The following is a 17,301-nucleotide window of genomic DNA, read 5'->3' as shown; positions in this document are numbered from 1 at the left end:
GTTCTCATAATTTTTCTCATTGTTAGTCTCATGTTTCCTTTAAGGCTTATACATTTAGGTGAATTATTCCATTGTTCAACTGTACTTGAAGAAATTAGTATTCTTTGGTAAGTTATCAAAACTTTACATATCATGATTAAATTGTTTTAAATGGAATTGAGCTTCTAGGAGCCTGTGTTATTTTACACATACATAGTATTGTTTTATATTAAATTTTTTCTTCATTTAAAATATAAATACCAAAATAAGGCTGTACATAAACGAATGAACATAGGAGGCCAGAAATTTCTATACCTAAGACTTGCTTATGAAGATGGCCATTGACTGGCATCTGGAAACTTGGATTTATGTGAGAATTTCTTTCGTTTCCAGAATTGAAAGAAGTGACTCAACTGTGCCTAAACTGTTTGTACAAGCAGTGTGGCTTTTGATGAACACCTGCTTTCCTTCTGGGAGTCTGGAATTTGGTAGGCACTAAGGAGAAAGTGTCTGTGTGAATAAACCCCAGTAAAACCCTTGGATACTGAGTCTCTGTGAGCTTCCATGGCAGACAGCATTTGACAGATGTGTGTTGCTGTGGGAACGCCTCTCTGAATGTCCTCTGTGATCCCACTAGGAGAAACTCTTGGGAGCCTATGCATGGTTTCCTCCTGATTTTGCTTTGTATCATTTCACTGTACTAAATCATAAGTATAATTGCAACTATATGCTGAGTCATGTGAGTTCTGCTAGCCAGTCATAAAATCTAGGGTGGTTTGATCACAATGGTGTTATATTCTGACACATCTTTCATCCAGGAATCAAATTTACAACTACTATTTGCCTCCTTGAAATGTGTTTATGCCTAGGCAGACTTTTATTGACTTCAGGAAATATTTATCTAATTGCTTGCTTATGAAGTATTGGATAGCTCTGATGGACTTTATCTTCAGTGGAGTAGTTTTATTTGTGAGATGAGGTTTTGAGTTAATGCATAATAAATATACAGTTGGGTTTACAGTTCTGCAGACACATCAACTGAGTATCTTTGGGCATTCTAGAACGTCAACTTTTCCTGATACACTTCGAGTGAAACCTCATCCAAACTTAACATATTCTGCTTCCTTTCCTCAGTGATCCCCTTCCTCATCATTTAACTTCATTAGTGGTAAGAGGATGCCTAGAGTTTCATACTCATCTGGTAATACTACTCCTTCCTTAGTTGACCCAAAATGGAGTAAAGCAGTGTGCTTGAGAATTATGCATACTCCTGTTATGATTCTTCTTCCTACCCCCAATGTTCAACCTCCCTGAAATAACTCTTTTGTCTGTTTCTTCTGGCCTTGTAAGAAGTCCAAGACTCCCGGGTTTCTCTTCAATACTTGGATGCTCATTCCCTCATTACTCTGTACCTATGTCCCCCCCATCTGACTTTGTCTCCCATTCCTGTCCAGCTTCCTAAACCATTCCATTCCAAGCCATGGAGCTTGTAGTCATCATTAGCACAATTCCTTTTATCCTCAGGCTTCTTTTTGAATGCAACTGTAACTTCCTGCAAACTGCTTTTCACCTGAGTCCACTGTTCCCCTTATAATGCTTTCAAATAATGGCTGTTTTCTTTTACTTCTTGTAATTCTGGCCTGGAGATAGGTAAGTATGCTTGCTTATGCTTGCTTCTTTCAGACTGTTGTTTCTCTTTTCTTCTAAAATCCTAGCCATGACGTTCAAGCTTTCAGATCTTACTGTGCTAAGAACTCTTATTTCAACTATCTGTGAATCCTTGGGATTACTGTTGTTTTTCGAAAATTTTAGCTTCTGGCTCCATCATTTATTTAGTTATTTTTATTTAAAAAATTTTTCCATGTTTTATCTATGAATAAGTGGAATTGTCTATTATGCAGATGTTGTATTATATGTAAAAGCTTGTAATTTAAAATCCATTATAATTAGAAACTAGTTAAGTCACAGATAGAAGATCAATTGATAAATATTCAATTGTACTTTTAAGGACTGGAAATGAAGTATCTGAATGTAAAATTAAGGTGGAATTTTATCCTTTTTATGGCTGAATGGTATGCATTCCCCCCTTGATGAACACTTAGGTTGATTCTCTATCTTGACTGTTGTGTATATGTTGCTGAAATGGACAGGGAGTGCAGACATCTTTTTCAGCATAATGATTGCATTTCCCTTGGTTATGTATCCATTGGTGGGGCTGCTAGGTCATGTGGTAGTTCCGATTTTCAATTTTGTGAGAAATCTCCACACTGGTTCCCATAATGGCTTACTAGGCCATATACTCACCAGCAGTGTACAGGTTGCCCTGTTCTCCACATCCTCACCAGGACTTGGTATCTTTTGTTTTAGTTAGCTTTTTAGTTACTGTTACTAAAACACCTGATGAGCAATTTTAGAGGAGGAAAAGTTTATTTGAGGTCTCAGTCCATGAACAGCTGGCTCCATTCCTCTGGGCCCAGGTGAGGCAGAACATCATGGTGGACAAGTGTGGAAGAGGGAAGTGGCTCACATGATGATTAGGAAGCAGAGAGAGACTCCATTCACCAGATACAAAATATATACCCCAATGGCACGCCCCCAGGGATCCACCTCCTCTAGCCACACCCTACCCACTTCAGTTACCATTCAGTTAATCCCATCAGAAGATTAATTCACTGACTGAGTTAAGGCTGTCATACCGGTCATTTCTCTTCTAAACCTTGCATTGTCTCACACAAGAACTTTTGGGGGATACCTCACATCCAAACCGTAACACTGATGATTGCCTCTTTTAACTGGAATGAGGTAATACTTCATTGTGGTTTTGATTTGGATTTTCCTAACAAGTACTGATATTGAGCATTTTTTCATAGGTCTGTTAACCATTTGTAGGTCCTCTTTTGAGAAATATCTATTTAGATCCTTTGTCCATTTGTTAATTGGATTATTTAGTTTTGTTTCCTCAGTTGATTTGAGTCCTTATATATTCTGGATATAAACCCTTCATTACATGTGTAGTTTGCCAGTATTTTTCCCCGTTCTGTCAGCTCTCTGCTTTGTTGATTGTTCTCTTAGAGGGACAGAAGCATTTTAGTTTGACATAATCTCCTTTGTCTATTTGTACTCTTATTGCCCATGTTCTTGGGATCCTATCTAAAATATCCTTGCCTAATTCAATGTTCAAATGATGTGTTTTCCCATAGAAGTTTCAAGCCTTACATTTAAGTCTTCAATCCATTTAGAGTTCATTTTTTTTTAAGAGTTGATTTTTGTATATAGTGAGAGATAAGGTCTAATTTCATGATCCTCATGTAGATAACCAGTTGTGCCAGCACCGTTTATTGAAGAGGTGTCTTTTCTCAGTGTATTTTCTTGTCATGTTCACTGAAAATCAGTAGATGGGTTTATTTCTGAATTCTCAGTTCTTTGTCATTTGTCTGTTTTTATACCAGTATCATGCTGTTGGTGTTACTACACCTTTGTAGTGTTTTTTTCAAGTCATGTAATGTAATGCCTTCTGCTTTGTCTATTTACTTAAGATGGATTGGGTTATTATGGAATCTTTCCTGATTCTATGTGAATTTTCAGATTTTTTTTTTTCCTGTTTGTGTGATGAATGTCTGATTCTGGGATTTTCTTTGTTGGAAGGCTTTTGATAACTGCTTCCATTTCATTACTTGATATTAATCTGTTTAGGTGTTCTATATCCTCATCCAATTTGGGTAGATCATATATCTCTAGGAATTTGTCAACATCTTCAAGCTTTTCTTCCTTGTTGGACTATAAATTTTCAAAATAGTTACTGATAATCATCTGGATTTCAGTGGTGCCTGTGGTGAAATTTCCTTTTTCATCTCTAATTTTATTTACTTGAGTCATCTTTGTCTTTATTTTGGTTAATTTGGATAGGGGTTTATCCATCCTGTTTATTCTTTCAAAACACCAACTCTTCGTTTCATTGATCCTTTGTATTGTTTTTTATTCTCTATTTCATTGATTTAAGTTGTGGTTTTAATTATTTTCTATTTTCTGGCTTTGGTCTTGGTTTCTTCTTTTTCTGGGGATTTGAGTTGTAATGTTTGATTATTTATTTGGTTTCTTTCAGTTGTCTTGCTATATGAGCTCTTACTATATGAGCTCAATGCTCTGAACTTCCCTCTTTGAACTGCCTTCATATGGTCCCAGAGATTTTGATATGTTGTATTGCTGTTTTCATTTATTTGTAAGACTTTTTTGAAAAAATTTCTCCCCTGATTTCTTCTGCTATCCATTCATTATTCAGAAGTGTATTATTTTGTCTCCAGGTGTTAGAGTGGTTTCTGTTTTTTATCTTGTGATTAGATTAGAGTGATTTCTAATTTTCTCTTCTTGTATAGCCTTCCTATAGAGATTAAGTTCTCTACATGGGTAGCAGACTTAAGGCAATGCTAAGTATTTCTTTTAAGTTATATTTTCCCCTAGTAATTTGTCCTAGAATTCTAGGAAATCCTTGGGAAATGCTGTAATTGGGATAAATACCTTCCAAAGGCCCATGTGTTCAAGGCTTGGTCACCAGCCTTTGATACAACTCTTGGTGGGACCTAGTGGGAGGAAATTAGATCACTGGGGGCATGCCCTTGAAGGGACTGTTGGGACCCTGACCCCTCCCTGTCTCTCCTTGCTTTATGGCTACCATGAGATGAACAGACCTCCTACACTGTGTTCTATTGCGTTGATATATTGCGTTGCCACAGGTCCAAAACAACAGGGCCAGGCAACCGTAAACTGAAACCTCTGAGTCAAAAAAAATCTTTTAATAAGCTGATTATCTCATATTTTGTTAGTATAAAACTTTGTTTTACAGCAATATAAAACTAAGAGGGAACAAATAAAATTTCCTATCTGCTGAATGAAGATGAAAGAAGTAACTAGTTTATATATCTCTCTTGCTGATAAATATAGATTCTAAGGGAGAGACTCTTCCTTTCCATTATTGTTAGCACCAAGGATAGTAGAGTGAAATTATTAAGATCAACAACTACAGACTCCCCTTGTCTGGGAATCTTGCCTCTAAAGTGACCTTATTGAAGTTATTTCACTTCTCTGGACTTCAGTTTCCAATTTCTAAATTGTGAATAATACTTACCTCTTAAGATTGTTGGAAGGATAGAACCAGGTGTGGTGCCACATGTTTATAATCCCAGTGACTCAGGAGGCTGAGGCAGGAGGATCACAGGTTTGAGACCAGGCTCAACAATTTAGCAAGACTCTAAGCAACTTAGTTGAGACCCTTTCTCACAATTAAAAAATAAAAAGGATTGGGACTATAGCTCAGTGGTAAAGTGATTCTGAGTGCAGTCCCCAGTTGCAAAGGTGAGGGGGAAGGAAGACTGTTGATTGTTGGAAGGTTAGAATCAGTTGGTGACTGTGAAGCAGTGGTAATAGGCTCTGATATGGAATAAATGCTTAGTAGTACTCTTACTATCACCACAATCATAATTTTTACCTAGATGATCGGTGCTTTGCAAGTGATGGTTGAGAATAAGTAGCCTATAGAATCACAGTAGACTGCTGCTAGGGGAAGGCAGATCTTGGCTAGATTTATTCAGAAACTGTGTGTATAATAGGCAGCCTTGTTTGTCCCAGTTATGATACATGTGGGTTTCTGTTGTCTTGGTTTAGTTAAATAACAATAGCCTCTGGTCTACAGAGTTCAAGTTTGTGTTACCATGGTGTATTAACTGTGAGTAATTACATGAAGTACGACTTTATTGTTAGCTCTTCTTTCCTTAAGTCATGATGTAAATATGTGATTAGTGACCATGTCAGTTCTTCCAAAGTCTGTTGGAGATAGGTCTCAAAATATCTGTTTTTCAGTTCACTCATAGACTGCAAAGCATGTTGCATTGCTTCTTTGTCTCCTAGTGATAAGTCCATGTGACCTTTCATAAAAAATGGATCACTGAAAGAGGAAACTGGGTACCAAAGATAAAAATGTAGCAAAGAAGTGAAAAGTAATAGAAGATATGAAAATCGTGATAGCAAAAATGAAGATAAGATGAGACTCAGGCCTCTATGAAGCTGGGATGTGAACCATATTGAAAAGGTCTCTGAATACAAAACACATGATAATGTCACTGCAATATCTTTAAGTTTAAATTTCACTTGAAATAGAAAGCTACTTACTGATCAATTGGAGTAACTCAACTTATTTTGGTTGAAGACTAATAAAAAAAAATTGCAGTCAGTTTTGCTAGCTTTGAGGCCAAAGTATTAAAGTTAGTTACCACATTAAAAAGGAAATGGTGATTACAAGGAGACTGGAGATCAAGCATATCCTCAACTGAATTTTGGAAGCAGTATGACATAAAGGATGCAATTGAAAATATTCAGACATCATGTCAAGAAGCAACAATGAACAGGATATGTGTAGTGTGGCAAAATTTGTAGCACATCGTAGAAATAAATTTTCAGGATTTGAATAGGACATATACAGAGTTAAAGAAGAAGTGACTGACTATCTATGGGAGTGTCGACACTGCTGCTGTTCAGTGGACTCTGGGTATGTAGCCAGAGGAGCTCAGGGAAGACGAACCTGTCAACATGAGTAAGGTCAGTGGTTCTGATGAAGGGGGAAGAAAAGTGACTTTGGCAAAAACTTCACATTAAAGGGACTCTTGGATACTTTACAACATTGAAAATACAAAGAATAAAATAATGGAAACTGATTCAAACTTAGAAAGGAATATGACAATTTGCCAAGTCATAGAAAAATGCTTATTCCATATTGCAGGTTATTCAAAAAGGGAGCAAGCATTATTTAAATTATTATTGATGTTTTTCTTCAAAGAAATAACATACATACTTCAGGTTTTAACAGGTAATATTTGCATTGCAGAAATGGGGAAAGTGAGATGTTTGTGACATGTCCAGGTTCATACTGGGAATTTATAGTCTACTGATAGCCTAGGGAGATGGCAAATGTAAAAAGACCATGTAGTTTTGTAATGATATACATGGGCTTGAATATCAGTCCTACAGCATAAATAGCAGTGTGACTTTAGGCAAATCATTTCAACTTCCTGAAAATCATTTGTTATATGAAGGTCATTAAAAAATATATATATTAATATAGTAGTGTTTGACTTAAAGTTAAAACATTTGATAGGAACTTCTATAATTGATATATTTATTGATATAATCTAATTTTCAGGAGGTTCAATTCCAATTTTTGGGTCAGGTCAGCTATTTACTGTATCATAAATAATGTCTAGTGTTCATCCATTCTTCTTCATTAACATTTTGTACTTACAGGCATCATAGAACTTGCCATATCAAATTGTAATTGCCTGTTTACTTATTTTCCTTTCCTACCAGACTGTGAATGAGATAATAGGTAGGATAACAGTTTGCTTTCTGTCTTACCAAATGAGTTCATAAAAGAAGGTTGAATGCTTTCAACTCCCCAATGAACTGCTTAATCTTCACATTAGGTGTTTGTGTTACTAATAATATCTATTTAATTCTCAACACATTATTCCTAATAGATCTTGCTGGTCTCTATAGGAAGCCTTGTGTGCTTTAATGAAGTATAATTTTGGAAATTACTAATAGATAATAGTTTTTTCTATAGGTTTGATAGAAAAAAATTATGTAATTTTAGCACTGGAAGAACTAAAAAAGTTCCTATATCGTACTTCTACCATTTTCTAGAAGAGGAAGCAGAGGCCTAAGGGGCTAGGTGCTTCCTTTAAGGTTACACTGCTGGTTGGTGGCACTTTTTTTTTTTTTTTTTTTTTTTTAATGTATAAGCCAGGAAGAATAATAGATTCAAAGATCATCAAGCTAAGGTTAATATGTATTGCCATGTAAGGGATAATTCAAACCTCTGAGGCTCCTTTTGTGGTAAAGTTTGGTATTGAATATTATGCTAAGAAAATATAAAATTTTATCCATTTTACCTGGATGTGCTTGAGAAACAAAACAATATAAAAATTTTTAAATTTCAAAATGAGCCAAAAGAGACACGTCGAGCTCCTTAACGGCGCCAAGATGCCCCTCCTGGGGCTGGGCACCTGGAAGTCATCTCCTGGCCAGGCGACTGAGGCTGTGAAGGTAGCAATTGACCTTGGGTACCGCCATATTGACTGTGCTCAGGTATACCAGAACGAGAAGGAGGTGGGGGTGGCCCTTCAGGAGAAGCTCAAGGAACAGGTGGTGAAACGCCATGAACTCTTCATCATCAGCAAGCTGTGGTGCATGTTCCATGACAAGAGCTTGGTGAAAAGAGCCTTCCAGAAGACCCTCAGCAACCTGCAGCTGGACTACCTGGACCTCTATCTGATTCATTAGCCAAAGGACTTTAAACATGGTGACGACTATTTTCCGTTGGATGCAGCAGGCAGCGTGGTTCCCAGTGACACTGATTTTGTGGACACCTGGATGGCCATGGAAGAGCTGGTGGATGAGGGGCTGGTGAAAGCAATTGGCATTTCCAACTTCAACCATCTTGTTTACGAGAGGATCTTAAACAAACCTGGCTTGAAATATAATAAGCTGGCAGTTAACCAGATCGAGTGCCACCTGTACCTAACTCAGGAGTTGATCCAGTACTGCCATTCCAAAGGCATTGTGGTGACCGCCTCCAGCCCCCTGGGTTCTCCTGAGAGGCCCTGGGCCAAACCCGAGGACCCTTCATTCCTGGAGGATCCCAGGATCAAGGCGATTGCAGACAAGAACAATAAAACGACAGCCCAGGTGCTGATCCGATTCCCCATGCAGAGGAAATTGGTGGTGGTCCCCAAGTCTGTGACACCTGAATGCATTGCAGAGAACTTTCAGGTGTTTGACTTTGAGCTGAGCAGCGAGGACATGGCCACCGTACTCAGCTACAACAGGAACTGGAGGGTGTGTGCCTTGGTGAGTTGTGCTACCCACAAAGATTACCCCTTCCATGCAGAGTTTTGAAGCTGTGGATGCCTGCTGTTCTACAAGGAATTGCACCTGTTCCTGCCTCATTTTTCCTTGCAAGTTAGCGTGGCTTGTCTCCCTCAGCAATGGGCAACACTGGGTTGCTTGCTTGACACTGGATGTGAAGAGCAGTATCAGTAGATTAGGTCTCTGCCAATCTTTTGCCTTTCTTCTTGCTCATCTTGGAAAGTACAACCTGAGCACACTTTTCTGATTAAAGAGAAACAAAAACTACAAATTTAAAATAGTGCCACTAACCATTCTGACTGAGTTCTGACTGCTTGGAACTGTAATCCTTTCAGCCAGACTTCTCTTTGCCTTAAATAAAAAGTTTTTGTGAACTAGGAAAAAAAAAAAAAAAAAATGAGCCAAAAGAAAGAAGAGAGCATATATTTTAAACTGTAAGCACTGACGCCAAAAGGGACTAAGAGACATGGAGAAATTATTTTTCAAATATATAGTCCTTTGTTATTTGTTAACTTATTACAATGAGTATGTAATAACTTTGTAACTTAAGCCTTATAAACCAATAAAACCAATAAAACACATAATACACCACGGGAGATGCACGCTGGAGCAAAGTGTGCAGGAAAGTGGGAGACAGATCTGTCTTCATTAACCTTAGTTGAGGAGATCAAATTTTACACCTGAAAAAGAATGGATTCTTTTATTGTTATTTAGGAAGGATTCAAGGGAGTAGTACAGTAAATAGTACAGTGAATTGTGTGATTAATTCCAATTTGTATAGACAGTATTATAGGAGTTTATAGGCAAGAGATTGTGGCTGCATATAGTAATTTAAGTTTTGAATACTAGAGTATAATTATTCCTGTTTTACTAGATCATATGTTTCTTCAGTGATACAATGATATGTTTAGAAAGTTATCATCAGAAGTTATAAACTTTATTTGTGGTATATGCCCAAGATAAAGTTTGATGCCAGAAGGGAAGCTTGAACAAAGGATCCTCAAGCACTCACAAGAAGGATATATTTACTAAATACCTTGTACATATTGGGATAGGTCCAGTCACAAACCTTGTTCATGTAAGAGAAGACCATGCTGCTGGGAAAGTAAACTTTTGGAAAACAAGAAGGATTAGATTAATGGTTGACTGACTAGCTGCCACTATTTTGATATTTTAAAAAATCTTATGTTTAATATAGTTACATTCTTTACCCCTTCTGTAACGCCATCGTATATCTTTAGATTTTGGGAAGGTATGATAAAAACACTGTATTAAATGTAGGTATGCATTGTTGGCAGAGACACTGTACAGATTACATTGCTTCTTGAGTTGTGAAACCTATTTAATAGCAATATGAATTTGGGTGAATTGTTTAAGTTCTCTGGATTTTGGTCTGCTAACCCGTAGAGTGGTGTTAAAAATAGCCTGATAAATATAAAAATCTTAGATTTAGGTGAATTTTAGTGCTTATGAAAATCACTTACAGATGAATTGGTAGTGTTAGTAGAATTCCTGAAGCTTCTCTAGCATCAGTAAGCATAGAGTAAGTAGTTCATATAACTTTATTTTTATTTTTATTAGAGCATCATAATTACACATAGTAATTGGGTTCATTTTGACAAAATCGTACATGTAAGAAATTTGATTTTGAGCCCCATTCTCTACTCTTTTCCCTCCCTCCTGGCTCCATACCCTCTATCCTCTATTAAACTTCCTTTCTTCTACATATACAGAAAAGTGGAAATTCCCGTTGGTATCTTTTTTTCTTTTAATATTTTTTAATTGTGAGTGGATCTTATTTATTTGTATGCGGTGCTGAGAATTGAACCCAATGCCTCACACATATTAGGAAAATGTCCTCCACTGAGCTACAACCCTAGCCCCTCTTTGGTATCTTTATAAATGAATTTAACATGATTTTATTAAATTCATTCTATTGGTCTTCCCCTTCCCCTTCCTTCCTCCCCTTACTCTTGTTCATACAAAAAAAATTTTTTTTAACTGAGTATATAGTGCAACTATTGAGGGCTGGCATTTTATTTTACTTTGTGTTAATCTGATTTGATGAAGAGAGAGTTCAATGTCTTAGACTTGTTTTCAAAAATTTAATTTTTTATTTTACTGGTTTAATTGATCTTGACCAGTGTTTGGAATAACTTTAAGGCAAACAAAATCTCTTGTCTCCCTGGAAACTAATTCCAGTCTCACTACCATATTTTCTTGCAGCCAACAAATTGTGGCCATTTTTATAGTGATTTCTGATTTTGGGACTCTTTATGTGCAAAATAAAGATCTGGGAATTTTAATCACTTATTTCTATGTGATTTTATTATAAGCTTAATGAATTCTTATTTTTGATGTTCTTAAAAAAATCTAGAGCTATTTGAAAGTACAGAGCTTAGATGTATACTTTTTTTTTGCTTGTGAAAGCATATTTATTTATTTTTAAATTCATTTTAATTGTAAACAAATGGGATACATGTTGTTTCTGTTTGTACATGAAATAAAGGCATGCCATTTGTGTAATCATATATTTACATAGGGTAATAGTGTTTGATTCATTATGTTGGATTGTATACTTAATAAAAAAAAAGACTTTTTGCTCACTGGACTTCTATATATTCTTGATACCTTATTTCTCCTTTTTTCTTTCCTCCAATATTTTCAGATGTTTTGGAATGTTACTAAGCCCAGGTCGAAACGTGAAGAACAGTGACATGCATTTACTGGATATGGTAATGATAATCTTAAGCATCTTAACCAAGTATAGATGGTAGTTATTTTATATTTTCAAAGCATTTTCTATTTTGTCATGTTTTCAGAATTGTTTTGTTTAGCTTTGCAGTATTAATAATTAAATTTGGATACCCAAATTTAAATTATGAGGGGGGGATTTAGTAAACTTTGCAGCAAAACAAGTATATGTAAGTTGAAAACAGATATAAGGATAGTGTTATGATAATGCCGATCTGTTCATCTGTTTCACTTCTTAGGAAAATGTCTCTTCTTTGATCTCAAAATATCAAGTACATGATTTTAACGAGCATCTCCAAAGTGAATATGGTGCCTTAATTTTAAAGCACTATTAGAGTACTGTGATGATACATGTTTTTTTTTAAAGCATTTCCCTTTCTGAATTTCTCCTTGATTATGTGTCCTTAGCAAAGTATATTTATGTATTATGCCAGAAAAACTAAAAAGGACACTTTAAGGAGTATCCTTAAAGACTAATACAGTATTTGGTATAAAAGGAGCAAGCCATCTTAACTTTTAAACATCTTTTAAATTCTAAGATTGCATTTAATGAAAACTTTGACTTTGTGACTTAGAAATGTTATAGGAAAGAATTACTTTCATTAAGTATTAATTTTCTTAGTGAACTGAGATTTTTATGTTTAGTGGTAAGTGGTACTACATGTTTTTTAACTATGCTTTGTAAATGTCACTTAAATATCACTAATTATGTCAAGTTCTTCTTTGAATTATTTCATGGTAATATGAACCCTAATTTTCTAGTAGTTCTGGAATGCTTCATCCAGGCTTTGGGAACCTATTTATGTGTCGGTCATTGTGTGAAGTGATGGAATTGTAGATGTGAGTGAAACATAGCTCTTTATCATCTGGGGTTCATAGTCTTGTGATGGAAACAGACCTTTTAGGTATGTAACTGCAGCAGTGGGTTAAGTGCTCTCTCTGGTGGTACAGTGGGCCCCAGAAATGTAGAGGAGTATAGGTCAGGTAAGGGCAGCCAGTTAAACTGAGTGTGGAAACACGAGTTAGTGATCGATACATCCTTCCCCGTCCCTTTCTGCAACACTTCAGTAGCAAATGTGGTTTTACCCTAGACAAGCCATAGTATTCTGAAACTCTTGAAAATTCCATGTGGAGGTAATTGTGGAGCATTGAGGTGTTAAAAACTTTTTAAAAAATTACTTATTTATTTTTTAATTTTTTACAGACTGCATTTTGATTCATTGTACACAAATGGGGTACATCATTTCATTTCTAATTTCAGCATTCTAGGTCCAGATTATGGTCTTTCATAGCTTAAAATGTCAAGAAGAATGATTGGTAAAGATTTATTCATAAAATATGAATTCAGATTACAGAATTATAGAGCAGGTAGGAACTTTTGTGGCCCCTTTGTCTTATCCGACTGGCAGAGTAGTTCTCCACCTCTAAGTGCTCAAAATCAATGACCTCCTCAGCATTCAGTCTCCTGTAGAGAGAAGTGGACTTCCTTTACAACAAATAGTGAGGCAGAATGGGAGGATTTGTGTTTTCAGTTATGAACAATTGTGATTTGTTATTACCTGGTGCTGTGAATCTCATGATATCTTTTTTTTTTTTTTTTTTATATCAGTGATTGGACTCAGGGGCACTTGACCATTGAGCCACATCCCCAGCCCTATTTTGTATTTTATTTGGAGACAGAGTCTCACTGAGTTGCTTAGCACCTCACTTTTGCTGAGACTGGCTTTGAACTTGAGATCCTCCTGTCTCAGCCTCCTGAGCTTCTGGGATTACAGGCATGCACCACCGTGCCAGGCGATCTTCATGGTATCTTAATATGTGATCATTGACCCTTGGTTGGATTACATCTAATAAAAAGGAACTCATTACCTTATATAGAAGCCTCAGGAATAGTTCTGGATATTATGGAGTTATTTCTTTATAATCAGCTGGAATCATATTCTTTGTAACTTTGCCTTATTAGTCTCAGTTTTTTCCCTCTAGAGCAAGATGCTAATACTTCTGCTCCTTCTATGACATAAGCCAAATGTCATAGGAAACTGAAAAGAAGTCTTCTATCACTTTATTATTTGGATAAACTTGGAAAAAGCATGCACTTACATTTAATTTAATAACTTCTGAGACGTTCTTATTTTTTAAAAATATTTTTTAAGTTGTTGATGGACCTTTATTTCATTTATTTATTTATATGTGGTGCTGAGACTCATATCCAGTGCCTCACACATGCTAGGCAAGTGCTTTACCACTAAGCCACAATTCCAGCCCTTATGTGTTTTGAACTGTTCTTAAGCAATACTGACTTTTCCTGTGTGAATATTTTCTAATAAGCAAGGTGAATTGAAAATTTTCTAGTTTAATAAATCTGTAAGTGTAATTTAATTTAAGATCTTTCTGAAAGAAAAAGTCAGTTATAAATGAAGTGACTGTTTTTGGTCAAATAGCCAGTTACAGAGTAGGAACAAGGAAATAAGAATTTTCAATCCTTAGCTATTAATACCTAGGAAAAGCCTAATAGCAAGATACCAAGAAGAGCAGAGAAGACAGCAGAATCAGATTTCTTGGAATCAGAACACAATTTAAAAAGTCCTAGATGCTTCAGGAAGTTTGTGGATCTTTACAATTAACCATTTATTGATACTAAGCCAGAAGCTGGACCTGAAATTAGAAGTACATTCTGACCCAGTACCCTTGCAATATGTGTGTGTAAGAAGCTCAAGTTCCATGAAGCAGCCCTTAATCCTCACCTGTGTAATGGACTCTGCTGCTTTCTCTCCTGCTTGCTCCCTCCTTGTCTCCTTGTGCCCTTTTCTTTTTGACCCCACTCTCTTTGCATCTCCCTCTCCTCATTTCCACCTCTCAGTGTCTGCCTTTGTTTTTTGTTTCCATGATTTATAATTTTAAGGATTATGTTTATTTTCTCCATTTCTCTTTTACCACTTAAAGGTTTCCTAATTCTCTGCTGTTGCTTATATATTTTTCTTGCTTCATGATTTATAACTGTTTTATATGTGGTGTTTCATAGCCTAAGTTCTCACTGAAACCTTTCAGCTTCCACTGCTAACCGTCCACTTTCCTTGGTATTTGTTTATCTAGGGAAAGATTATGATTGGTGTAGCTTGTGTAGCTTATCTTGGTGGACTCAGGCACAGCAAAATTCTGGTTGAGAAATGGATTGGAGTCTTTTGGGTCAGAAAACCATTGCTGTTCTGAATAGGGGCCTGTGGGTTCAGGGGGTGGCCACGGGGAAGGAGGGAGGGGCAGGAGGAGAGAGAGCGGGGTGTGAGGGAAAGAGAGAGAGGGAGGGAGGGTGAGTGTGTGTGTGTGTGTGTGTGTGTGTGAGAGAGAGAGAGAGAGAGAGAGAGAGGGGAAGGTGAGTGTGTGTAGGTGTGAGAGGGAGGGAGAGAAGGGTGAGTGTGTGTGTGAGAGGAGGGAGGGAGAGGAGGGTGTGTGTGTGTGAGAGAGAGAAAGAGAGAAGAGAGAGACACGAGAGAGGGTATGAATATATGTAGGTTGGAGGTGCTGAGTGGGTTTCCTTTACAAATGACCTTAAGTGTTTATTTTCTGTGGAAGGCAAGGTTTTTGTGCTTAAGCTGTATAATCTGTCAGTGAATTTTTACTAATACACAGAGAAATATATATGCTAACACCAAATAACTGGCACAATTTTATAGGGATTCAGAGAAGGGGTATTAATGTAAAAAAGTTTTTCTCTTTGTTTTCATCTAACCCTTTTAGCACTCTGTTCACACTGTGAGAAACAGTGGCCCAAGTGCTGTAGATACTGTATATGCACAGATTTGTATGCTTCTGTGTTGTTCTCTCAAGTAGCACCCTTAATAAACTTGAGTGTTCATTACAAACCAAAAGTAGTCTCCTAATATCGATTTACAATTTTAGGAAAGTATACAGATATCTGACATGGATAACGAGCACATTTGAAGGTATTGCTATAAAGTAATATTTTAGGACTATATTAAAATTAGAAAATTAAAAGAAAAATACTATTTCCCTGTGATTAGCTATTAATTCAGTCTAAATGTCTTCAGTTAATTTTCTATCACAGTTTTAATAGAGACTATGTATATCCTTATTTGGGTAGGCAACTGAGATTTTGACAACCAACATAAGATCAAGTTAAATATAACTTCGTAGTTACATTATGCATTTGTGATTCAGCATGTTTGGTCATGCCTCCTTTTATCCAAGAAGTTTATGTCTCTACACAGAAACTATGTTCAAATAAAGCTGTAGCAGAATAATATTAAATAATATTTAAAGAAATGTTTTTGTAGGTCGAAAAAACTTAAAATGAAAATAAACCTCTGTTAAATTGTAAATTCACATTTTAATGTATGAGATAAAATAAGGAATAATTTAAAACAGTACTTTTCTTGATGCGCATATTATCAGTGGGTACTGTTTGAATTTTACAGGAATCGATGGGAAAGAGCCACGATGGGAGAGCTTATGTTATTACTGGCATGTGGAACCCTAATGCACCAGTGTTTTTGGCACTTAATGAAGAAACCCCAAAAGGTGATTGTTCTTACCAGCTCTCTTACTTACTATTTGTTTTAAAATTTATAGTGTGAACAACCTTGTTTTGTTATGTTTTAAGAGAAATTCTGATATTTATTTAAAATGAAGATATTCTTATTTAAAATTTTAGTTTCCCTTTATACTTTATACTTCTATGAAAAATCCTTTCCATTCAAAAGAATTCCCCAAAGACATGTGAATTAATTTTATTAGATTATGTAGAAGGCATTTGGGCTTTGTGCTTCATTTATGATTATAGAATTGATAAATGTAAGCACATCCTGGAATTTTGCATATCTTCCATTATTATTTTTGTGCCAGGGATTGAACCCGGGGGTGCTTTACCACTGAGTCACGTCCTCAGCCTGTTTTTTATTTTTTATTTAGAGGCAGGGTCTTGCTGTATTGGTTAGGGCCTCACTAAGTTGCTGTGGTTGGTTTTGAACTCATGGTCGTCTTGCCTCAGCCTCCCAAGCAGCTGGCATTACAGGTGTGTTCCGCTTCACCCAGCTTCGATTATTATTTTGATCTTTTTCATATTACAATTTATTATTTTTTTTTATTTATCAGTTATTGGTTGTAGTATTTTGATCTTTGGGATCCTAACAATATGTATATGTTAAGGACTTCATTTGTAGCAAACATTTTTTTCCCTGGTTTCATGTTTTTAAAATTTTATTTAACATGTCTAGTGTTGGACAGAAATTTTTAAATATTAAATAGTCATGTTTTCCCTTTTTGTTTATTCCTGCTTCATCCAGGTATCTACTAATTGCCTGTGTTTTTGCCCCTCCATTTCTGCCTTTAAAGTAAATTTTATGTTTTACTTGATGAGTTAGTCTTACCTAAATACTTTCTTGTCATTCAAACAAACATTTATATTTAGAATATAATGGATCAATTTGTTTCATCTTACTCTTTTATCATTTAGTTTTATACCCACAGTAGATTTTTGGTTAAAGAGAGGAAGCATTAATGATTACTAATATGGAAATATATGCTAACGAAGAACTTTAACATGATGATTTTTCTCTATTTTCTTTAAAGAGAGTACTTACCAGTTCATTAAATTGTATGCATTTAATAGTATAACAAACCATCTGAAAGTGAGGGTTA

General features: G+C 35.9%; 1 protein-coding gene and 1 pseudogene across 5 annotated transcripts in view; both read left to right on the top strand.

Moving 5' to 3' along the window:
• Rabgap1l (RAB GTPase activating protein 1 like) overlaps nt 1-17,301 on the top strand; it is a 663,388-nt gene that overhangs the window by 99,753 nt on the left and 546,334 nt on the right. For all 5 annotated transcript variants that reach the window (XM_047519817.1, XM_047519815.1, XM_047519816.1 and 2 more), the window contains exons 8-9: nt 11,561-11,627; nt 16,080-16,182. In XM_047519817.1, the coding sequence (XP_047375773.1) occupies nt 11,561-11,627; nt 16,080-16,182 (170 nt within the window). The remainder of the gene's footprint in view (nt 1-11,560; nt 11,628-16,079; nt 16,183-17,301) is intronic.
• LOC124961918 (aldo-keto reductase family 1 member B1-like) lies at nt 7,966-9,357 on the top strand (annotated as a pseudogene).

The sequence above is a fragment of the Sciurus carolinensis genome, chromosome 12 (genome assembly GCF_902686445.1).
Source record: "Sciurus carolinensis chromosome 12, mSciCar1.2, whole genome shotgun sequence".
In the NCBI taxonomy this organism is placed as follows: Eukaryota; Metazoa; Chordata; class Mammalia; order Rodentia; family Sciuridae; genus Sciurus; species Sciurus carolinensis.
The sequence above is the reverse complement of the archived record's forward strand: the minus strand, read 5'-3'. Positions and strand labels throughout refer to the sequence as shown.